The sequence below is a fragment of the Sturnira hondurensis genome, unplaced genomic scaffold, assembly GCF_014824575.4.
Source record: "Sturnira hondurensis isolate 20B ecotype Veracruz unplaced genomic scaffold, ASM1482457v3 Scaffold0003801, whole genome shotgun sequence".
In the NCBI taxonomy this organism is placed as follows: domain Eukaryota; kingdom Metazoa; phylum Chordata; class Mammalia; order Chiroptera; family Phyllostomidae; genus Sturnira; species Sturnira hondurensis.
The window spans coordinates 2,822,345-2,847,437 of NW_028076432.1; the positions used below are offsets into that span (position 1 = coordinate 2,822,345).

At 41.3% G+C, this 25,093-nt stretch overlaps 1 protein-coding gene across 1 annotated transcript in view; it reads right to left on the minus strand.

The window, feature by feature from the left end:
- Positions 1 to 25,093, minus strand: part of NAV3 (neuron navigator 3) — a 364,273-nt gene that overhangs the window by 153,430 nt on the left and 185,750 nt on the right. Inside the window, exons 9-11 of the mRNA XM_037042823.1 lie at positions 22,888 to 23,003; positions 7,265 to 7,373; positions 5,968 to 6,351 (exon numbers count right to left, since the gene is read on the minus strand). Of these exons, the coding sequence (XP_036898718.1) occupies positions 5,968 to 6,351; positions 7,265 to 7,373; positions 22,888 to 23,003 (609 nt within the window). The remainder of the gene's footprint in view (positions 1 to 5,967; positions 6,352 to 7,264; positions 7,374 to 22,887; positions 23,004 to 25,093) is intronic.

A 25,093-nucleotide genomic window follows, 5' to 3' on the forward strand; every position in this document is an offset into this window, starting at 1 on the left:
AGCCCGACTTGCCTAGTTTCAAGTCCAGAGTGGCACACTTCAAGAAACTCTGAATTCTCAGAATGCAGAATAACTAATTTTCTGAGTTTTACCTAAAGTGACTTAAACTTAACATGCTAGCATGTCTAGTTTAAACTTGCATGTCATGTCTAAACTTAAATATCTAGCATGTAGTGCTTTGTAACTGTTGGCCAGAATCACCAGCTATTTTCCCATTAGAATTTCTATATTCACTAAGAGAAAGCTCATGTCTAGAATATAAAATTAGTAGGAGCATGAGAATTACGAATCTGTGGTTTACCATGGAAGTCCTCGTAACCAGCTCAGGTAGCCCTGGCCCTTCCAAGGTTATATACCTTTCAGTCATCGCCAAGCTTACCGAAGGATAGGGGAGGGCAGATCAAGGGAGAAGCAAAATGTAAAAAACCTTCTTTAAAATTTCATCCCACAGAATTAAATTTCTTTGTATTTGGACCATGTGACTTAACATAGACTTTTAGGTTATCTTCTTGGCCTAACTATTTATCACTGTGAAACCTGCTGATAATTTCAATTTTCCACCCAATTAAAATATGTAACTTTCCCCCCCAATATTCCAAGGTGTGCCTTTTTTTGCTTCATAAGTAAAGATTTTTTTCAAAGAGACTCATGTTAAGTAAGAGGCCTTCCTCTGACTAATTCTTAATTACTGGTGGACTCACATCTAGTGTTTAAAGAAATTTTCAAGAGAAGAAGCAAGTTCAGCCTCTGCATGGCTTCAAGAAACTTTGAACTCTCCAAATGCTGATTAATTTTCTGACTTCTACCTCAAGTACATAAAAAAATGAAACTCCATTCCTTTTACTTCATGACATTCCTGTGGTTACATGAGGAAAAAAATCCTAAATTGAACATTTTCATGAATCATGGTCCTGTGAGCCCTTTGTCCCTTTAATCACTAGACCATCCTTTCAAGAACTGGGAACAAGAAGTTAACTTTGTGACTCAGTTTTTTCAAGAATTATAGCACAGACATTTTTGTGCCCTTTTTTTCTTCATTAAGGAAAACATCATTAAGTTAAATTTCCCCTATGAAGCTTCTAGCTCTCTCGTCTTTAAAGCTTTGAATTCTAGGCTGAGAGTCCGGGGTGAGTCCACAGGATGCCAACAGTGGTGCACTGCTCACAGGTGAGCAGTGATGTACGGCACGTCCTGGGTGTCCCCCACACAGTGCCCACTGGTCACGCATGACACATGAGCTGAGACTACCCGTATCACCTGCTGACCACGTCTAGTCACCTTCCACCCAGGGAACAGAACTCTGAGTCATTGTTTAAATTTCAGCACCCTATACTCTATTGTGGAAAACACTTCCACCCAGGGAACAGAACTCTGAGTCATTGTTTAAATTTCAGCACCCTATACTCTATTGTGGAAAACAGAAAATGGTAAACATCACCAGAGGAAGTTTCCATAGATTCATGTTATTTTTTACTTAGTTTATTTAGATACTGAACATGAATGACTACTGGTCAACAGAAAACATGTGGGTCACTAATTCATATTTAAAAGGATTCATTTGTTGACCGCTCTAGAATTCATTTGAAAGACTGATAAGGAACAAAAATGGAGAACAGAAGTCTGAACTGGGTTTCCATGAAGGCATGAAATAAGTAGAAAGGACAAAGGGTATAACACTTTTTTTCTCTTCAGTGAATTGAGCATATAAAAATATAAAAACACCAGCATGTAAGTCACATAGGAGAAGGCACTGTGTCTAATGACTAATCACTGCTCACGCAATACCTAGAATGTTGCCTGACACATAGGATGGGCTCAAGAAAAAATTTCAGTACATACATCCATACATACATACATACCTACATACATACATAAGCTCATTATTCCTCTCCTCTCTCTATTCTTTTCCCAGGAGTCCACATGTCTCCCGTCATTTCCATTATCTCCTATATGAGATTATACCCATCATATCTGTACTCTATACGCTACTTTTGCTTTACATTACTTTTGCTTTATCCCCCTAATGGTAAAGACACCATTTAATCTGAACTTTTATTTTGATTTTTTTCCTCTGACCCAAACTGGCTTCACCTGGTGCCCTGACTCACCCACCTCCCTCTCCCTTGCTTGATTGTTAACCCCTAAGGACAATGAGGTTCTGACCAGTATCCTGTACTCTTAGAAACAAGGTCCTGGATCTATTGATTATTGAGACAGAGTTTTCAATCAAACTAAATATGATATCTTGGCCTAGCTGTGCTTTATCTCTGAACCAAGGAAAAGAGGACGATCCCACACAACAAATCCTTGTGAAATTGAACTGAACACCTCCACGGCTGCTGGGAGGGCCAGATGCAATGAAGAATTACCCCATGACTTAGCACCGACCGATGAGTAGAGACCCCATGACTTAGCACCAGCCAATCATGACCTTAATTAACTCTATTAGCCACCACGACTAATGATTTTTTCCTCAATATAACTTATGTTGCAGAAGCCACGGAGGAGCCAGGGCTTTGTGCATGTGCTACCTGTGACTCCAGATGTGATGCCATCTCCTTAATAAACCCATACTTTCTTGGCTGCAAATTCCTGTCATCTTGAACTTTGATGCACACAGACAGCTGGACCCCTCCAGTCCAGTAACACCCCTGTCTCCAACCCTGCGTTTTCACCTCTGTACTCATCGTCTCCTCTCTTTGCTTTCTCACCTATTTTCTCGGATGGTATCGTTTTCTATTTCCTGTGCCTAAATGGGCATCTTGTCTGAATCCTCTGCCTCTTATACCCAGTATCCCACCCTGTGTCTGTAGATTTTTCCTTTGTGGTACCTTCCTATCAACCCCCATGCCCCTCCATCCCTCTCAATGGCACTCCCCTATTTCTCGCCTTATGATGGTGGATCTGAATTCTTGCACTAGTGCCTGAAATCTCTCCCTAGATCTTCTCCCCTGAATCCCTTTTGCAGATTCTCTTAAAGTGGTCTTTCAAAAACCATCACCATCCCCATGTGCTGTGACTAGTAGGTGATCTCCCCTAAGTAACAGTGCTTTCCACTGCTTACAGTACATAGTTTAAACCTCGTAGCTTAATGGTGAGGCCTGTCACAACAGTCTCTATCTCTCACATCTTATCTTTAAATATTCATGTTCTACGAATCTCAGTTAAGGGAAGGGTAATTGAATGTTATCTAATCCAATTACCTCTCTGCTCTGAAAATTATATTTTAGTTAAGGTGGCTGAATAACATATCTTCTGCAATATTTCCTTACAAGTTTTCTCTTAATACAGTTCTCTCCTCTCTAACTATTTAAATCAAGGACCAGAATGAAACCTTCCTTATTCACACTCCTTTTTAATTCATGCCAGGGTTTAGTGCTTTCTCCTTATTCTGAACTCCTTATTCTGCACACAAACTTTATTTGCGTGAGCCTTTTGAAATGACTCACACAATGTATGGTAAACGTCCCTTGATGTCTGATTTCAACTGCCCCCAAGGTACACTCCCTTTTTACCTGGTAAGCACGTTCCATGTGTATAAATAAACCCAGTCAAAACTCATTATTCTCAAAGGCCATACTTGGGAATCTGCCTCCTGCCAAAGTCTGTGGCCCCCAAAGCAGCACTCACAGCCCTGCAATGCCCACTCATGGAGGCGGAGGTGCTCGGGGTCCCTGAGAGGTGTGAGGTGCCCTGTGGGCCTTTCCAGCTGAGGTCGGCCAAGGTGACATTCTGCCTTCCTCTTACAGCTCTCCCACTTCAAATAAGTGCCTTTTCAGTCTATTTAGAGCTCCCTTCTCCACATTTCTGTGCCCCCTGTTGGAGATGTTGCTATTTAAAATGGCCCCCAAGTGCAGTGCTGAAAAGTTGTCTTGTGTTGTTCCTAAGGGCGAGGAGGCTGTGATGTGTCTTAGGGAAAAATAATGTGTTAGATAAACTTCATTCAGGCAAGAGTTACACTGCTGTTGGGGTGAGTTCAATGTTAATTAATTGACAAATACATATTACATAATAAATAAGTATCTTTCAACTGAAATACACATAAAACAAGATTACCCATTGATCCATTGATGAAAATGTTATGACCTAGGGGAATGATTCAGTGTTCACTATTTCAGTGTTTTATGGTGCCTTTATAGAATATAACTACCATAAATAATGAGACTGACTGCATAAGTGCATATGAGTATGTAGATATATGTATATACATGAATTATATAACTACATGTGTGCATTGATGTATATAAGTAAATGTTCACCCACTAGTAAATATGAAAGTGAACACACACATATACCCCCATTTAAAGAAACAGAGAAAGAAAAGAGAGGAAGGCATTCGAACAGAGAAGAAAGAACGAAGGAGAAAGACTGGAGAGACGGAAGACAGAAAGTTCCTGCCTTACTGTTGTCTTGCTGTCATGTTCCCTGAACTGGGTCTTCCCTTCTAGGTGATGCTAAATACTCACCATAATTAATAACAACAGCTATCAATTAGCATGATTATTAACAATCATAAATGTAATTATGATGATGATAAACTTATTGATCACATATACTGTGATAGGGTTTGTGCTATGTAAAATGTTGTGGATTATTTCCTTTGTTCCAAGTAATTTCATGGAGATTCTTCAATGTTATTCCTTTTATAGGTGACAAAAATGAATTTTGATAAATTAAGCTCCTAAGGAGTCCACGGATAGCAAACAGTAGAAAGGGATTTAAATGGGGAACTCTGAGTCCAGTGGAAACTCAATCACTTCCTACATTGACCAGAATCTGTGTCCCTGATTATAAATTGTTAGAAAGTCAGGTAACAGGGCTGCCTGGAACGCACTGGTGGTTACCAGAGCAGAGCTGTGCACCAGGTTACGATCTCTTCTGTACTTCTTAGGTCTTTCCACCCCCCCCACAAGCTTTTCATGGGAGTCAGGAAGGGTTTAGTCATGTAGAAGAGTGGTTTCTAACACTGATCTTCAGATGTACAAGGACGAAGAAAGAGTAGGTCAAAACCCAGACTCACATGAAAATAACACAGATATCATTGGAGAGCTTTTCCTTGCATTACAGAGCCTGGGTTTTAAAGTCAGAACCACCTGAGTTCTAATGTGAGTCTGGTCTTTCTTTAACGTAGACAATTAGGCCAGTTAGGATCAGTTATTTATCTGTAAGACAAGTGTAAAAATACTCATAAGGGCTGGTGGTAGAAGGTTAAATGAATCAGTGCCTTTAACACACTTAACAACAGTGTAATAGGGCACAGAAGTATTCAAAAGGGCAGTTACAATAGTTGGGAAAAGTAGTTTTAATAGAACTATCCTACTGCGTCCACTGAGGCTCACCCACAGATTGAAATAAATACTCCAAATTGCCAAAGTACTTTAGATTTTTATAATCACAACATTTTTTTGGAATCTATTAGGAAACAGAAAGAAAACAGGGGCTAAGATAAAGAAACAAATCTGAGATCATTACAATAAATAGATGGAAACATTCAACTCTAACATGATTTTCCCTCAAGTTAGATTGGAGGTACATAATTTAAGAACACTAGAAAATATTTGTTTCTCAAAGCAGTTACAGGCAGCTTTGACAAGCAAAAACAAAGAAAAACCAAAAAAGCCCACAAAAACCGAAACAATCAAACAGCTCAGCAAAACTCCTCCAGTCTTCTTCCCACGTCCTTCACTACGAAATCTTATCTAAAAAGCACGGAAACACAAGGCACATGGGCTTCTCTAAACCAACAACAGAAAAATTTAATGGCTGATAAGAAAGAGATTTTATAGAGATTTGAGATGTTTTCCTTTTCCTGAATGAGCAGAAGAGAGGACCTGAAATACGCCGGCACCTTAGATTTCTCGCACGTTCTACCCCATAGGCCCTTTCCTAACTGACGCATCCCGGGCAGACAGACCACTTTCCCTCTTTACATAATCCTGTTAGACAGCAGGGCCCAGGGCCACTCACCCACTGTTGATGTCATCAGTCCTGAGACTCTTCCCAAGGATATCTCCATCACTCATGTACCCGCCAACATCCACTTCAGCAGACATGTCCAGGTCACTGCTTGCTTTCTCGCTCATGTCAATTTGCGACATGTTTCCCAGCCGGGAGACGGCAGCTCGGCGGAGAGGCGTTGTGTACATGAACCTGGAGGGGTCCGTGTGGATGAACCGGCTCGTACCACTGCGGGGGTAGCCGGCCCCCAGGGAGGGGGCATCTCCAGCCTGCAGTCGAGGACATGCCTGGCCCAGCCTCCAGGTCATGGGAGTGGGTCGGCTTGTCAGGTTGGGTATGGTCCTTCCGTTCACTTCCGTTGTCACTGTGCTGTCAAATGTTGTCTCCAGGGTGCTGTCAAATAAGATGGAAAAATAACTGGACTCTGGTTCGCTTGGGGCCATTTATGAAGAATGCACGAAGACAGGGAAGGATGGAATTGGAGTCATTCTTAGAAGACTGTGATTTTCATGAAAGCCAAATTATATATTCATAACGAGATTCAAAATTAGATTCTAGCCCTGGCTGGTGTAGCTCAGTGGATTGAGCACGGGCCTGCGAACTAGACGATCGCAGTTCGATTCCCAGTCAGGGCATATGCCTGGGTTGCAGGCCAGTTCCCGGCAGGGACCAGTTCCCAGCAGGGGATGCACAAGAAGCAACCGTACATTGAGGTTTCTCTTTCTCTCTCCTTCCCTTCCCCTCTAAAGATAAAGAAATAAAATATTTTTAAAAAATGCTATAAAAAATTAGATTCTAAACACCTTTGTTGGGGGGGGGTTAAAGTGTGGGAAAGGTCATTCATTAGCTGTGTGTTGCTTTTGTGCTTTCAAAAGAAAGGCTAGCATCACATTTTAGATAAAATGAAACATGGTTTCACATTCTCAACAAACTTAATTTGCCCTATCGCAGCCTTCCTGGGACTATTGTGGAAGTTAGCTACAGTGACGTTTGCAAGTGTCTCTACCATCCCTCCTCAGAGGCATTTCAACAGCAACTTCCACAACTGTTCTCTAGGGCAGGCATGACAATCTACTTAGTCGTGATGATGGTAGTTTCATCAGCTAATTCAGTTTAAACTGGAAATTATACTGAAAAAAAGGTGGATAGGAGAAAAAGGTGGAGCTTATGTGTTGAGAAGTAACCAGTTGGTTGTCATGTGGAATTTAAGTGGGAAGATAAGAAAGGAAAGCTAAAATTCCCTTTCTATCATCATGAGAAGTTAAGTTCTTTACTGGCCCCAAATTAGGCAGAATTGAGAAGAAACCTGTGGCTTATCTGGGTCCCACGAAGACTGGACATAGTCTCTTCTAAATTCTGCCTCAGATCTGCTATATTTTTGACTGTTCTCATTCTCCTTGTTTCAGGGTCTTCACCTAGAAAAGGAACACAATAATTCACTTGTTATTCATGTCATTCACTGTCCTGAGAATAATTGCATACATATATAAGTAATGTAAATCCTTTATCTCAAAAGTAAAATGATGGGTAGAAAATTCCAAATGAGTATTATCACCTGAAGTTATCATTTTTCTTTCTACAAATAAAATGTGGACAGAAACAAATGTAATATTGTAAGTAATAATTTGAGGTGATGATATATATGCAATAATACTTTGTAGGTCTATGACCTTAATCCCTGCAAAATGAGAGAGCCATTTGGAAATACACCGTGTATTACTCCACGTTACTGAGCTCAGATTTAAAAAGCTGACATCATTTGGACACTAATTGTGTCTGTAGCTATGTTTCTAACTAAGAGCACTCAGAACAGTTGAGATAAACTTGCCTTACATATCAAATATACATTTGGACTCCGAGATAAGAAAATAGGATGGAAACCTTTTGTTATAGGAGCAAGGTCTTCTTTTTTTGCCCCCTTCATTTTTTTTTTCTCCAGCTACAATGGCTTAGTGGTTTCTCTTTGTTCTTCCCCACCTTGTTCTCTGAAGTCCGGGCTGGGAGTTCTATCGGTGGAACTTCCAAAGACTGATGCTTTCTTTCATTGCAGAAGACCAAGGTAGCCATAGGCTCATGAGTACCGTCTGCACCTGGTTGTAGGCACCGTTCCTGCATTTGCTGCACTGGAAGTGGTCAGTGTTGGTGCCCCTTCTCTTGGCCACTGGTGCTCCCACAGAGCCCCCTGGGCCAGGGCTATCCTCAATTCCCTCAACTCATCACTGGCCATTTCCTCCGCTGTCATCTAGGCGACGGCCCCACTGAGTAGTTGCCGCAGACAGGGCGCTGGGGTCCTTGAGGTTGCTGATTCGGCTGTGCCTGCAGTTCCAGTACTTCCTGTCTGTGCTCTTGAGCTCCTGTTAAATATCATCTTTGAAACTTGATGCCATCTTGTCACAACTGACTCCCCAGCACCTGTAATTATCATCTGTCTTCACGGCCACTGAGAGCATCTCCACATACTTGTCCAGGCCAGGGTCCCCTGTGAGATAGCAAGCTGCCAAGAGGCCGACAAAGGAGGGAGCAAAGGTGGGGCTCAAGCAGCTGCTGGGTATTTTGTGGAGTGCCCGGCTTTGATTTGCAGCTGTTTGATCTTTCCATCGAGGGCATTTTGGGACAGGAGGTGACAGAGGACCGGAGTCCACAGTCTCTACTGTCTTCAGGCTCTTCCCTCATTTTTTTTTTTCCTTCAAGGAGAAGTCTGCCTCTGGCTTCCAAGTGGAACAGTCAAGCCCTTTTTCTTTCTTCTCATCTTTTTCTCTTTCCTTTCCCTTTCTCTCCTGGGCTAGCCAGGGGAGTCCAGGGGCTGCTGGCAGTTTTTGATGAGGACTTTGGCCCAGGCTGCCACCTCTTCATCCGAGCAGTGCTTGCAGGCCCTGTTCACAGTGACTCCAGGCCTGGTTGTCTGGAACAGCTGGATGGACATCAGGAAGCTGTTCAGCTTCTTCAGCAGGTCAAGGGCCCCTTCCGTGTGCATCCTAGCTACGACATGGCCCAGCTTTTTGGCAATTCTCAGCAGCTCCTCTTCCTGGGCCACATTGGCCCATGACACCCAGCGGGGTGAGGGGTGCAGGGCAGCAGCCGGACCTCAGGAGTAGCAGGCACAGAGGCAGTGGGCGTGCACCCACACCAAGGCAATGTCTCCTTCAGTTGCGTATTCTGGTAGACTCATGGACCAAAACTTACAACATTGAAAGTCTTTATTTTTAATTATGTCTTCACTTTCTACAGGGAACCAAATTATCCACTTACATGTAACACCAGAGTTCCAGTGAAGTCCTAGGCATCTAGACCTAGAGTGTGATTAATGCACATGAAACAAGCAGCCCTGCTGGTGTGACCGACCCTGGCCTGAGACAACCACTGCCTGCCATTTGGGGGCAGAAGTGGCCTTAAACCATTTTGTCGGTGGCCACGTAACACTGCCCAGGTCAGTGGCCATTTGAAACTGATGTGTCTGTATAATGATAACATAGCAAGAGAGTAGAGAAAACAGTTTTTATTCTGTTTAATTTAGGCTCAAGGGGATTTCCAGTGACAAAAAATTTTTAATAAGAAAGAAGAAAAGGAAGGAATTGGAATGGATAGGTTAAGGAGAGGCAAGGTAAAAGGAAGGAAGGGAGGAAATAAAGGGTGATGGAAGGGACAGAAAAAGAGAAGGAAATGTGAAGTTAAAAATGGCATATATTACATTCCACTATGAAAACCATCATGTAGAAATTCAAGATGCATATCTACAATCTGTTTTACGAATATAGGTAGATATTGAATCTGTTCATTTTTTCCCACAGTACTCGACAGATTTTTAGAAATACATAATAACAAATGCACCCATCTAACATTTTAATATAATTGTAGTGCCTGTGGGAATTTCAGAGACTGTCTCGCCTTACCTCTTAGCCACTAAATGAACTCATCTCCCTTTGGAGACAGCCACAAGCCCCTGCCTAAAGCCTCCCGGGCTCCTTCCTTTCCAGTAATAGACGTCTCCTTCCAATATTAGATATGTCTCATTGTGAAAACATTTCTGAGGACCAGTAATAATTTTCCTCTCTTTAACTCCCACCCAGCATCTCAGTGGCTCTGAAGCTGAGCACCCGGTATTCTCTTCGCCGTGGCAGTCCCTCACGCGCGAAGACAGCACCTACTGATTCTCCTATTGTCTTCTCCGGCCAAACATCACTATATTGTTCATTATTCCTCATTCTGGCTGGTTGCCAAGACAACCACCACTCTGCTGCCAGTCTATAAATCTCTTCCTTTCAATTTACAAAGTATTCAAATGATTAAAATGCTTGATAATGGCATTACTGTTTCAAACTTAGAAAGGACAGAAAAACTCCCTGAGTACATTTTTAGGAGCTAGTAAAACACAGGCCATGCCCTCACACGCATGGCACAGCCCTTTCTGACACTGACTTGAGTCATGCAGTACGTAACCTCGTACATTTGCATGCTTTCAAACTCGGAACTTTAGCCATATTCTCCCTGGAAATTCTTTCCATCCTTCTCTTCATAAAAATAACAGTATATTTGAGAAGTGGCTGGAAAGAAGTCTACCTTTTACTTTCAAATCATCTGGCAGAACCTTGGAGAAAAAGGAGGTTTTGGTAAGGGAGACCTTAACATGCAGAAACAGAACATCATCTCAGTGAAAGGAAAGGCAGAGGCAAAGAAGCGATTTTACTCAAAGTGCACAAAAGACAGAGTGAAGAGACAAATGTAGAGAAGCACCAAAGCCAATATTCATAAGATGTCAAATAGCCTAGAAGTCTTTGATTCTAAGTGAGGACAAGACACGAGACGTCTTCCAGGAGGAGAGCCCTGGGATGATCTTTTTCTGGAGGGGGCGGAGTGCAGTCGTGGACTTCACATGAGTTCCTGGAACACACCACTACATGTCCTCTATCCCTGACTCGTTCCCCCCGGAGAACTTTTGAGTGAATCTCCTCCACTTGCCACTGGCACAATATTAATTACAATTGATATTTAAATTATTTTCAATACCTTTTTAAATAGACTTTAAGAAGATTGTATTTCAGATATTCAATTTTTCTAAATATTTTTTTCACATCTTCATCTTTTAAATGTCCTCCTTCTAATCCAACAGGCATCTTAGACACTTGGAGTCTTCCAGTCGGGTTCATTATTTGTTCACATAGCTTCCCTCAGGTTTCAGAACCAAAACCCAACTCCCCTTCAGTGTTTCTCATCACGACACCCACTCAGGACACTGCACCACTTAGGACAATCCAACAAATGGATCTTTTCCTTGCAGCAAGAGATCCCAACTTGTTGAGAAAAACATAATTCCTGCCTCGTTCATGTCATGAAAGATAATAACCAAAATAAAATTTATTGCAGTAAATGTCATCAACGGCATATAAAAGACAAGATGCAGCTAAATGCACTTACAACCCCCTAAGGATTGCTCAGGTCTGCAACATCCTGTAAATCTGTATCCAAATGGCATCTAGAGGATTGGGGTTGGGGAGGGAATTACAATGAAAAAGCTCAAACGTAGGAGCATAAATAAAATAAACATTTAGTAATCAAAGTTAACAGAAAATTGCACATGAAAAATTTACATAGTCACAAGAATGCTGTACCCCTCCCACTTTGATGTCTCAAAGCCATAAGTGTCAGCCACCTATTACGGTGCAATATAATGGTGCATTCTGCAATTTGCTTGGAGTTTTTGACATCAGTGCAAACTGCTTTCTCATGCTTGCCTCCTCTATGAGCTGGGCATAGAATACTAGGCTTAATTCAGTGCTTTTGCAATTTTACTTAGTGTCAGACAAACTCCTTAATCTGTGTGGTCCAGCTCTTATTTTGCAGGCTTTCATTATACACACTGTAATCAACACTGCCAGCTCTGTCACCTTTTAACAGGAAATCAAATGACATGTGAATGAATCGGACTCACAGAGAAGTATGTCCTCCATACCATCCACATTACAAATGTTATTGTTTATAATGTAGCTCCCTGGTTTATTTTGAGAAATAACCCTAATTTGGGGGATAACTCCAGCAGTGATTTGGATGGAAAATTTTCAACTCATCAGTTGCCTTTTAAATGTTCTCCTATAGAGTGATAGTACAGACCCTAGTCTGTCTGATTTATTGGGTATCCAAGAGTAAAGAGTTGAACTCAAGGAATCCTGCCTGATAATTAACTTGGAAGAAGCCATTTTGAGTCAGAAGCAGACCCTACTCAGGCACATGGCAGAAATCCCGAAATTCCTGTGGGCGTTGGGCTTGCAAAGACTCACCAACTTAACATGCATCGTTATTTAGGGAACTGCACTGGAACGCTCCATTGTCCTGCTATGATTATTCACTCAGAGCTACTTAAATAAACTCTTCCTCCTACTTTCTCTTTGCATTTTTGAGTAGTGCCATGAACAAAAAAAAAATGGCTTAAAGAGAAAATTCCAAAAATACAAGTAGATGCTCAGTTTAAAAACCATGGAATACAAAGATTTCTACTGAGAGATTACGCCTGACAGTAATGCTCCAAGTTATTTCTGCACAAGCAGGCATGTGTCACACACACGCCCGCCCACAGCATGCTCTACTTTAGCAGAGCAACCGACCGACACGGTCGGGAGGCACTGTGTTCACATCTTGGAAAATACTTAAATAAGAAATACTTAGAAAAAGATAAATGCTATCACCTTAAAGACAAAAAAGATGGATATTATTTGATACTACAATTTCAGAGGACAAAAAAAAAGATTCTTTAGGCTCCAACTCCCTCTCTTGCTTTTGTACTGCATACAGGATTTCTACAAAAAGCAGTTTATCACAGAAATCACACAGTGGTGGAGAATGAAATCTTCAGCATCTGAGTACCAGGTGTGTTCAGGTTCAGAAATCACTACTCCCACAACCATGGAAACATTACTCTTTTAAAGCCAAACTAACATTAAAAATTGAGCAATATTTGCCTCTGCTGTCCCTCTAAGCTTTTTGCTACTAAAGCTAGCTCACCAAGATTCAAGAAAAGCTCATAAAACATCTTACAACAGAAGGTCCACACAGAGAATAAAAAAAAAACTATATTTAGCATCAGCTGTATGAATTGGAGACAAAAAGATAACTAGTCAGGCTTAATTCTTTCAAATTTAAGGAGTCCTACATGAAGTCCTCTGTGAAAATACACATTGACATGAAATGTGTGTTCAATGGTTTAATACTTGTGGGTTTTGAATAAGGGACTTTTTGATGTAAATATGCTTTGGTAAAGCACTGAATTTAGGTATAAAAATTAAAATGTATATAGTTTAGCTATTTAGGCAAGTGTCAAATTGACAGTTAATGCTTCATCATAAAACTGAAAAAAATTACTTCAGACATCTTCATATTGAGTTAAAGATAATGTCAGAAGCTACTAGGGAGACTGATGTAATAAAAAAAAGAGCATAGGTGGTAAAGTATAAACACAGTTCACAGTTGTCTACATAAGAACTTTTAATGTGCACAAAACAAAAAGCATTTTTTGCCACATACACACACATACACACACACAACTCAAAAGACTATGCGAGCCAAGCTGTCAGAAGAGGCCTCCGCATTTCCGAAAGTGCCACTAGACGCCTGTGCTGGTCGCTGAAGTTCAAACAAGGGCCCACTTGTTCAGGGGCCACTGAGGCAGCAGCAGGAACACTTGACCACACGAACTTCACTCCAGAGGCCTTTCATTCTTCATTATGCATCTGTGGGGAGGCTGCCTCGAGGGAGGCTGACTAAAAAGACCCCATTAATGACTAAGTAAAGAACATGTTTGGAGTCTTAATATATTAACACTTATTTCTGGGTGCCTAGAAGCTACTGGACACCAGGCCAATAACTCCCAGGACAGACTGGTGCTATTTCCTTTCTGCAAATAGACCTCACCACAGCCTGTCTTTATAAAGAAAATAGTTTCAAGAAATAAGGAATTTAGAAATTTTAACTAACTACTGTTTAAACAGATCAGCCAGAAACATGAGAGTGACTTGGCTAATGCCAAAGGGCAGCCGCTCCAAATCCCATCCCGGTTGGAAGAGCCAACCCAACTTACCCAGTAAGTCCGTGTACAGTGCCTGCTCCAGGTCCCCCAGCATGGTGAGGATCACGTCCTCATCCAGGTGGGCCGTGCCTTCCCGCAGGCAGCTTTCTCCCTCCTCTTCCGCCCAGCTCCTGCTGATGCTGCTTGGTTTGGAGGACGCATTTTCATCCTCAGACCTGCTATCTTCATCACTCTCACCTTCCAAGCCATTTCTGGAAGGCCAGTCCTGGAAGCCCCCACTGCCTGACTGGCTGGCGGGCAGAAAGTTCCAGGCCCCAGCGCTGCTGGTGTGGTACAGCGACTGCATAGACCGAGAGGGGAACCTGGACAGCGAGCGCTTCTCTGCATAGTGGGATTCTCTCTGGCTGGCCTTGGCAGCATTTCCAAACCAGTTGGAAATGCGCAGGGCGGGTCTCCTCGCCCCATCACCGGTGAGGGAAAGATTGGTCAGCGACTTTTGTTTCTGAAGGCAAGCTCCCCTTCTCCTTACTTCTTTGCTCCGAAACACAGAGAGTTCAGCCGGCCGCTGCATGGCTCTTCCAGTGGTTTCTTCTTTTCAATTGGACTTCACATTGTCTTTTTGCACTGAGATGGCAACTGCCCTTTTGGCTTTAACTAGCACATGCACTTCAGTAAAAGCTCAGACAGGCTCAAACATTCAAATAAGATTCTAGAGCTACAGTACAATCAAGTAGCTGGCCAGGATTCAGCTTGCTACATCAGTTCCTTAATCAGCAGTATTTACAAACATTTTGCTTGAACATATCGGAAGCAGAAAAGAGTTCACCAAAGATGCTGCTCCAGCTGAAAAGTAATACAGGAAGCCAACTACGTTTCCCCATCTTCCTCCAATCACGCGTCTCAGCAGGGTGATGAGTCCACACTTCCCTCTCTTGCTTCTGGGTTCCCAAATGCCAGGTAGCAAAGCACCAGCTATGTCTCTCGCTTTTTTTCTTTTTCTTCCCCACCTCTCACCAGCCCTTCTTTGAATTTAGATGAGCTGACTGGGTGCATCATGTGTAGCCTCTTCATCAGAACCCCATAAGAGCAGAAATGAAGCGCTGAAGCCCAGCCCTGCACGAGCGCCTTGCAGTTTAGTATTCCACCTGCATTCTCAGATCTATGGCTCTTCCTCGCTGCTGCAGTGGATGCTGCTGGCTGCCATGGCAGCAAACATACTGCTCAATTAGAACAGAGGCACAGAGGCGACTGTCCAGACTCGAATGCCACAGGTTTTGAAGCCCAGGCTGAATAAGAGTCTGTACTATCAATCCTTTGTACGTTTAAATCACTCTCGGCCACCCGGTCTCAGATAAGGACACACATGCTCACAATACTCACATACACAGCATACACTCCCCGACACCGAGAATGACAGACTAATTCTCTATAGCTCCAGGCAGCTGAAGCAGGCAGATCTGCCTTCTGAATGTTGGGATTTGTGCTGCAAAAGCACAAATCAAATTCAAGAGTGTAAAGGACCTAAAAAACGGAGCATGACATTCCGGCTGACAGATAATGCTTTAAAGGAAAAGACTTCACTTCATTTTTACAAATTCAAGGATTTTTTATTCTGAGCTATATTTAGGAAAATTCTAATGTGACAACAAAAATTAAGGTTTCTCTCTGTAAAAAAAATAGCAAAAAAAAAAAAAAAACCTCCCACATACACCGAGTCCCCCCATCCCATATTTTAACTCAAAGCACATAATGGAAAGTTTATGGCCAAGTGCATAAAACATAATGATGTGACAGAAATCATAAAATGCACATCATGTCTTTTGATATCGAGCATTTTCCTTAGTCTGTTCCAACAATCTATTGCAGCATAACCAGCTTTTTAATTTTTAATATTTTGATAAAAACAGAAAATTCAAGTATCTTGCATTTATCTTGTATTCCACCATTACCCTGAAATTCTGATTTTATGAAAACTTTTGAAACACCTACCAGGTGTAGTAGAGACCATGCACACCATGACAGCTAAGAAAAAAGTACTTAATGAAAACCTTTGGAAGTTTTCTCTCCACAAACATTCCTTATTGAAAGGGGAAAACGGAGAAGTATATAAAAATATTCATATGTCATTGAAATCAATTTATAAATCCCTACCTTTTCTCAACTAATACGTTTAAATTAATTTTGATATTTCACCTCTAAAAAATCAACTAAATGACATGCCCAATCTCTTAATTACATAAATTAAAATTTTAATGTTTATTGCCTATACCTTTAAATATGATAAAAATCTACTTTGCAAAGTAGATTTAATTATTCCTTATGTTCGGGCTCAAGGCACATCATCCTGAGGTCCATTTTACATAGATGTGTAAAACATAGCTAGACAGAAGGAACAGAGATTATTTGTGGTAAAAAGTTTGCAATTAAACAAACAAATAAATACTGATCTCAATTATTTGGTCTTTACAAAGAAATTGTGTTTATATAAGATATGTTAAATGAAATGGAGACACAAATGTCAAATCATAGAAATGGACAATTGCCCTTTTAAAAACATCTTTTTGTGTTTTCTTGAAGATCATAATGCCACTTCCTTTTGGCTCCCTAATCAGAACAAGTTTTTCTTCATTGTTAGTCATTGTGACTCAGTGAATCGCCAGGTTATGAGACCACAGTAAATTTTTTGAAGCTGTAGAACTTCAATTTGTCTGAGAGATATTACACTAGTATATTGTCATGTACTCTAAGGTCTTACAGATTCATAGCCAGGGAGTTGTTATGCTTCAAACACCCAAAAAGTTACCTTTCTGCATCTGTAAGTAACACAACAATTATGGCCTCTCTTTGACAAGGGTGCTTGTATACTGAATGTTTCACAGTTTTAGGCCGGTGATTCTTAAACTTTAACGTGCAGAACGTCTTGAACGTTACTCATTCAGTAGGTCTGAAAGGAGCCTGAGACTTTACCTTTCTTACATAGTCCCAGGTGACGCAGACACAGCTGGCTCTGGGATGCCATTCTAAGAACTATTGGGCTAAGATGAGGGTTTTTCAACTGGGGGTGATTTTTAACCAGCCCCCCCAGGATGCCTTCAGCAATATCAAGAGATGTTTGTGGTTGCCACATCTGGGGTGTGAGGCTCCTGATACCTAAGTGGTGGAGGCCAGTGATGCTGCTGAACACCCTACAATGACAGGACGCCCCACTGCGTAACAAAGCATTATGCAGACTACATGTCAATAGTGCCAAGGAGGAGAAATTCTGGTTTAGACTAAATGGTGACGCATTTACAAACAACTTACACATTTCAGTGGCCTACAGAAAACCCACAAAAATGCACATCAATGTCCACTCTATGTTGGCTGCATCCCGGTACTCTTTATTCTAAGACTCAAGCTATAAGAGAAACTCCAATCTGAGACATGTTGATTCGACGACAAAGGGAAGAAATGAGAGATCCAAACAATGGGTCTTAAAGCTTCTGCTCAGGAATGGCCCATGTCCTGTTTCTACCCACATTTCATTGATCTAATCACATCACAGGGTCCGCCCTGATTCGGTGGGACAGGAAATAGAATTTTCCCGCACAGGTCGCCCCGGGAGGAGTAGCTAACTCCAACAGAGCCAGTGAGGAGGGGAGGTCACTCTGAAGAAACTACCTACTAGAGAAACATCAAAGAGCTATTCTGGTTTGGCTCTTTGTTTAAGGATACTGTTGTGAATTTGTAATCACAGTGGGTTTTTTTTCCCCCTGAAACTACATCAGTCCCTGTGTTTACACTGAGCAATAGCAGAGAACCTACTTATTGCTTCTGTAGAGGCAGCTCTCTCTGCTTGCTTTGGGTGTGTGCCCATACGTGAGCATATTTATGCTTATTTGGATTTACACATGTAAATATGTTACACAGGTAAAAGAAGAAGCCTTAGTGTACAGGGAACAAATGAGCTCAATCAATACAAAATATACAGATCACTCTAATTTTGCCAAGACCTAAAACAAACTATTTTGTTCTGAATAGGCATTGTTTCCAGCTACTCAGTAAACAAAATTATAAAGTGGCTATTTAAGTAAAAGATCCTAATGGATTTACGTTAGGAAAGATCTTTCTTTTTAATTTTTGTAAACGCCCAAGAAAAAGACAACTGAAGTAATCATTTACAAATGTCTTAAATAGCAGGCATTTCCCATTCTTCAGTAAGAAGTCTGCTAAGGCAGGAATAACACACGCAGCCATGAGCTTATTCCTCTGTCTAAACTAAACTCTCACTTCTGAAATGATTTCCTGAGTTTTTCCAATTATTTTATGACTATTTTATTTTATTTTATAAATGACATACCAACTTTGCTGATACTGAGTCAGCTTGGCATCTATTAATGTTTTTCTGTTGAATATAAACTCTAGATAAAGGTTAAAAGTATATTAAACAAATGTCATACATGTTGGTAGATCATCGTATGCAAAAAAAGGGCAAGTGTAAACTTATGTAGAAAAAAATCTAAAATCTTTCTTGAATGATTCCAGTGGAAGGAAAAATAAAGCTTACATTCCATTTAGCAGGCTCTCTTGGTACTTGATGAAAGGGGTAACCTCTGGGGCCAGACTCTTTTTGTCGATGAGGGTGAGAATAAAACCCACGCCTGAGCTGTGAAATGGGAACTGTCAGTTCAGCCAGGCTTGTAATGATAAGGTCATAGCACGAATCTTAAAGGCTAAGTAAGCTTCTTCATTCATTGACACAAATTACATAATATATTTCACCTGCATGTAATAATTAACAGACCCACCACCTTCAGATCAGGTAAATAGCACTCATTTTCCTCTCTAAGAACACAATAAATAATAAGAAATCTGAATGATACACATAGGCCAGTGGTTGGTATACAGTAGGGATACAGTAGGACCACAGTGGAAGTCTTGAGTTTTCTCCAGTACGCTATTTCATTGTGTCCCTCATTTCTTATGTTTTTATCTTCACACCATAATGAAACTACATTTTTAACTTCCACTATGTTTTGGTAACATCATAGTAGCTACTACTCAGTTGAAAATGTAAACAGCGAAGCTTCCTTCCCAGCTAACTTGGTGAATCCCTGGAACAAATCTGCTTTGCGGTGAGAGTCGTTCAAGTATGCTCTTTAACAGTAACACAAATCATTACATGTTATGCTTCTCCCAGCGTATGCAATAGGAATGCTATTTATATTCATTTAAGCACAAAAAGGGATTTTCCCCAAGTATCACAACAGAAAATTGAAAGGAAGGCACGGGGGGGGGGGGAAGAGGGGGACAGTATGATCTGGAGTCGATATTCTCTGCTTTTTAGGTTATGTTCCCTCTATGATTGTTTCACTTGAGGGAGTAGGTAACCACCAGCAGCTCCAAGCTCTAGTTTGATTAGCTTCAGGTCTAGTGAAAAAAAGAGAGCATTTTTTCCCTAATAGTTTCAGGAAAAGTTCTGAGATTGATTCCCACTGGTTCTGAATGAACTGAGTTGGGTCACATGTCCATTCCTGAGAGTCACTGTGGTGAAGGGAATAGGTTTTTCTGATTGGATCTGCTTGGGTCAGTGTCACTTGGCCCACATGAAACAGAAAACGATGGGGTCATGGTTCCCCCTCACTCCCTCTTCCCCCCAAATCAAGGTGCTCGTTACCTGATGGGGCAATGGATGCTAATCAGGCATCCGCTCCCTGATTAAACTACACCAGACTTCAAGGTATGCCACTGCGAAGCCAATGGTGCTTAATATACCGAGCTCCTAACACATTTAAGTCCCTTTCCTAACACTGTATGTCATTTTGTGTTTTTATTTTTGTATTATTTGCAGACTCCCCTAAATTGTACAGGCTTCAAAAATTCACAGACCCTGGGTCTTAGCCTGTCAAGGCTAACTCTGCCTGAGCTCTACATCATTCAGGCCAATCTACTTGGGGAGCAGGACAAAATTACCCCCCAGTAAGGCCCCCACGCCAACCATTTGCAATAAGAGTTCAACAATAGGAACAACATTGAAAATATGGCTTATAGAAAACCCACGAGCTACCAAAATCTGAATGAATTCAGGAAGAATGCTGTTTTACAATGCAAAACTAATGAAAATAATGAAGTAGATTTTCCCCAAATTATTTTCACTGAAGTTATTTCTGAAATATTATTCTTTGATTTCTTTGTCCATTAGAATTCCACAATATACGTGTTACCTTCTTTTAAGCCCTATATAACTTGTTATAGCTAAGTTACTTGTTCCTCTATGTCTAATAATTCAATTATTTGAGGTTTTAAGGTTTATTTCTCTTACTCTTCCATAGGAAGACTCCTGTGTTAGCCGTGTTTGTCTTCCCAATGCTTTGCATGCCGGGCAAAGGGTAGAGGGTACCAGATAAGAAGGACTGAAGTGATGGATGGGAGGATAAAACCAATTCTCACTACAATCTTATAAGATTAATAAGCATAAGTCACCTCACAGAAAACGGGAACCAAGGACCAATTCAAACAGCTAAACAATGGCAGTGCAGAGGCCAGAAATAATTTTTCTTCTTCCTAGTACACTTCTCTTCCCATATTTCATTGTCTCTTTTTTTTATTCTTGTTTATTCTATTACAGTTGTCCCAATTTCCCCCCTTTGCCTTCCTCCATCCTGCTCCACCACCCACTCCCACAGGCAGTCCCCACACTGCTGTCCATGTCCACGGGTCACTCATACACGTTTTCTGACGAGTCCCTTCACCCTCTTCCCACCATCCCCTCCCCCCCTCTTTCCTTTGGCAGCTGCCAGTCTGTTCCCTGTTTCCATGTCTCTGGATATATTTTGCTCATTAGTTTATTTTGTTCATTAGATTACTCTTATAAGTGAGATCATACGGTATTTGTCTTTCACCAATTGGCTTATTTCACTCAGCATAATGCTCTCCAGATCACAGAGTCTTTGAAAAAGTACCCTGTGGGCCAGTCTGAGGTAGGGGTTGGCAATACATTCAAGTGCATCTGTGGTCTGTGGCTTCTCTAGCAGGCGGGATGAAGAAGCAACAACAGAAATCAGAAAGAAAAGAAAAGCTGTAAAAGTGATCAGGAAAAGTTGTTGTTGTTGTTGTTTTAATTAAGATTGGAGAGATGGCAGCATCCTGTGGGTTAAAGAGAATGATGTGGTGAAGAGGGAGATAGTAAAGTGGCAGGAGAGAAAGGAGTCCAAGGAAAGTTAGAGCCAATGAGTATAAATGCTGCACATAGGTAGATATGGCAGCAGGGGATTGCAAAATTCTTTTTTGTCTGCTTTAATTTTTTCAGTGAAATCAACATCAAGGTCATTGGTCAAGGTCAACATCAGGGTCAATATTTCACTTTTGAGTAGTATTGCATTAAAACATCAGAGCATTGAATGAAAATATTAACCTGAAATATGAAAAATTGATCAAATGGCAGACAGAACAAGAAATTAGAGAAAAAAATCAAACAGAGATTATGTACTTAATCAGAAATACTCAATAATATATTAATTTCAGAAAAAATGCTGCTTTGTGAAATGTACATAAAAATTAGAATCAGACTGCACTAAAGCATTTTCCCTCCCCGACTTGAGCCATAGTATTTTACAGGCATACTGATCCTAATTGAAGACACTCATGGAAAAAGAAATACGTGAAATGTAGGACTCTTCATGCCAGATCAGGTTTAAAAAAATATCTAGTTACGATGCAGATGTGCATCACTGTTCTCTCTATGGGGCTATTTGGAGCTATGGGAAAGCTAACAATTCCCCCAATTATTTGGAAAATCTACAAATTCCATCTCCATAGCTATGCCTGGGCATCAGCATTTCTATCCCTGCCCTGCACAAGGCCACTGTAATAGCCACATGAACTCCCTGATGCCCAATGATTCCACTGATGATAATTCCAGGGGGAACCCCTGGGATGCCGCACTGTCCTTGTCGATACCTGTCCATCAGCAGTGCAGTCATGGCTGATGCCCGCCAAATTGTGTCAAGTCTGCCGAGGTAAGAAGTTTCTTCACCCCCACATTTATGACACCATTACCTTCATGAGCTTCAGAGCAATACTTTGAGTCCTTGGAGTACTACAGTAGTATTTTAAATGAAGCAGTTATTTTGGTTTTTTCTTTAGAAGATGTAAGTGCTGAACCAGAGATATTTTGGAATAACAGACATACCTCTACTCCCATGCATTCTTACACTTAGAAACAGATAAAATGTTCTTAAACTGTCTTCCCTCTTAGGGGCTGTGTCTTTTGCTAAAGGGCTTGCTTGGTTGCTCAGGAACAAACCTGTATGTAACAAATTACACCAGCGGCCTTCCATATACGCCTGGGCTTACCTGGGTCAGAGGAAACAGCACTGGGCTAAAGCTGAGAATCCTGTTTTATACACATCAATATCTGACAACCTCTGTCTGGGGTGTGCATATGTCTTTGTTTTCTTATACTGTTTATATGTTTTTAAATGTTTCCATAATTCGATTTTTTTCTAGAATATACATTTGCAGTGTTCTCAACAGTACAGAACTGAAGACAGAGCAGGGTGGGACGGGCCATGAAAAATGTCCATTGATACCTGATCCTTAATACTTTTTAAATCTCCAAACTTGTTCAAGGGCTACATTATTACCATAGAAGATTCTCCAGGTTTTCTCTGATGACATTCAATTTGACCAAGGGCAACAATGACTTAAATCCCAGTCTCTGAAAGCACTCCTGTTCTTTACAGACGTCTTCACAGAGCAACAAAGGATCACCCTAAGCAGAACAGCCAAGTATCTGAGAGTCTCTGAAGCATGAGATGAACAGTCCAGTTATGCTTAAGAGGAGCAGTATAGCACAAATATGATGTAATAAAAAGACTTATGCAGGGATTACAAAAATTCTGAGGCTTGACCTACCCACCAGGCAGACCACTTACCAGATATCTCCTCCAGGCACTGCTTAGCAGTCTTACTGTATGATAAATCCATCTTAGTAGGACTGGTACAGGAGTCGGCAGATGGTAAAGAAGTACCTTCACTTTCTGAATGTGCTCTGAAATTAACCAAGAAGAAAGAAACAAATAGCAATTGCTGTGTCCAGTGACTCATTCAAGTTCTCTATCATATGTCAACATATTAAAACTTTTCTACCAAGATAAGTAAGCATGTCTTTATGACTGGGATATTCCAAAGCTCTCTGGCTATAGGAGAATTTCCTTGCCCACCCCCTCTCCCCCCACTCACTTTCAAGGAAGGACCACTGTAGTCTCTTTTTGTACTTGGGCTTGTTCCTTGGGGGCCACTGTACCTCCCTGACCTGTTTCTTGACCTGCTGTCTATAAATGAAAGTAGAAAAATCCTCTCAAGTTTTCTAAAGATGTTTATTACTTGCTGAGTAAATTTAAATGAAGATTATATAATGAGATTGGAGACCCCTGGGAAAGTCTGCTGGCTGCGTGCCAGGAAACCTCAGAGTCACGGTGCTTTGGTGGACTGGGTGTGCGCCAGTCATGTGGGCTCAGTATGCACGGACTGATCTCCCAGAGGCTGAGTCATGTTACACAGTGTGTGGAGGTGGCTGTCCAAAGCCCGATGCCAGTGTCTCTTATCTTAATGAGACCCACCGCCATCACAGGAGTCTGAACGCTTGAGGCCATGTTGGTGGTAAACAGTCACAGTATTTGCCACTGGGAAAATCTGTATGAAGCAAAAGAGCATTCAGAATGTGTTTTTGGAGCTGAGTTTTTGCTTTGCTTCAAAAACCATCTTAAAAAGTATTCCTCAGGAGCTGACTCTGGCTATCTTCCCCAATACAGGAAACCTAGTACCTGGGTTCAGTGGAAGTCCTCACTTCCCCTGCCTGAGGCACTCTTTTGTAAAAAATATTCATGCCTCTGACAGCTCAGTCTTGTCTTAGAAGTCATTGCTTTATTGTATTTTTCAATGTGGCAGGGCTTATTTCTGGCTGATTCATTCTTTAACATGCCTTTACGTTTGTCACAAGAGACAATCTTATTTACCTTATTTTTACGGTAAATAATATTTTCCATGGTATTCCCTATGTGAGTTACTAACATGAGTGATGATAGAGAAACAGGTTAATCAAGGAAAGGAATGTGGAGACGTTAAACTTCAAATTATCATAACAAGGACTTAGAAGTCATCTTCGGTTTGTACACGCATCTAAGTGGGTTCACGTCTCTGTTCTGTGTATGCTGCAAACCATCCATTTCTCCAGCATTTCCTCCTCATCATTTGGAATCAGATTTTAACTCCAGTCTCTAGAGGGACAAGCATTGCTAACTGGTAAAGATTTAACATTTATGCATATGATCAAAGAAGTTCAGTTACAAAGCTGAAGACCCCCAACATGTCCTCTTTTTCTGTGCATGATTCTTTCCAGTAAAATAAAAGGTTTGGGGATGGATTGCCGAAACAGTTCATGAAGACCGGAATCAGTAGCGATCTCCAATGATAAGGTGCATTTACACACATTGCCAGGGGACCATCCACTGGTCCCACATAAACTGATACTGTAATTCCTTCAAATGTACTAGAAAAGAAAAATGAGCACCGTGATTTCCTTCAAAATACTTAGCAGACACAGTCGTGTGCCCACTGTCTTACTCCACATTTACCAGACAGTCAGTCAACAAGTCACAAGTACCTATTTGAAACTGTAAGATGTGAGGCTTTAGGGAAATGCCACCTGCTTTAGATAGAGTTCTAATGAGCCAGGTCCTCAGGGCTAGTGTCTGTTCCTGAGAGCTGTAGTGGTTAAAAGTCTAGACTTCACTGATTGACACAAAAGCTATTTGTTGTTTATGTGCCTACTTACTGTGTGCCAAGTGCTATGCCCAGGGTTTCACTCATGCCTATCACTCAAACTTCACAACACTCCTGTCAATATGGATTAAATGTTTGTTTCCCCCCAAATTCATATGTTGAGCTCTAATCCCCAATGTAACAGTATTTGGAGGTGGGGCCTTTGGGAGGTGATTATGTCCGTGAGTGAAGCCCCCCTGAATGGCCTTAGCTCCCTTATAAAATAGACGACCAGAGAGCTCCCTAGTCCCTCCTTCCATGTGCGAAGGAGGCCCTCATGAGCCAGGAAGCAAGGCTACACCAGGTGCTGAATCTGCC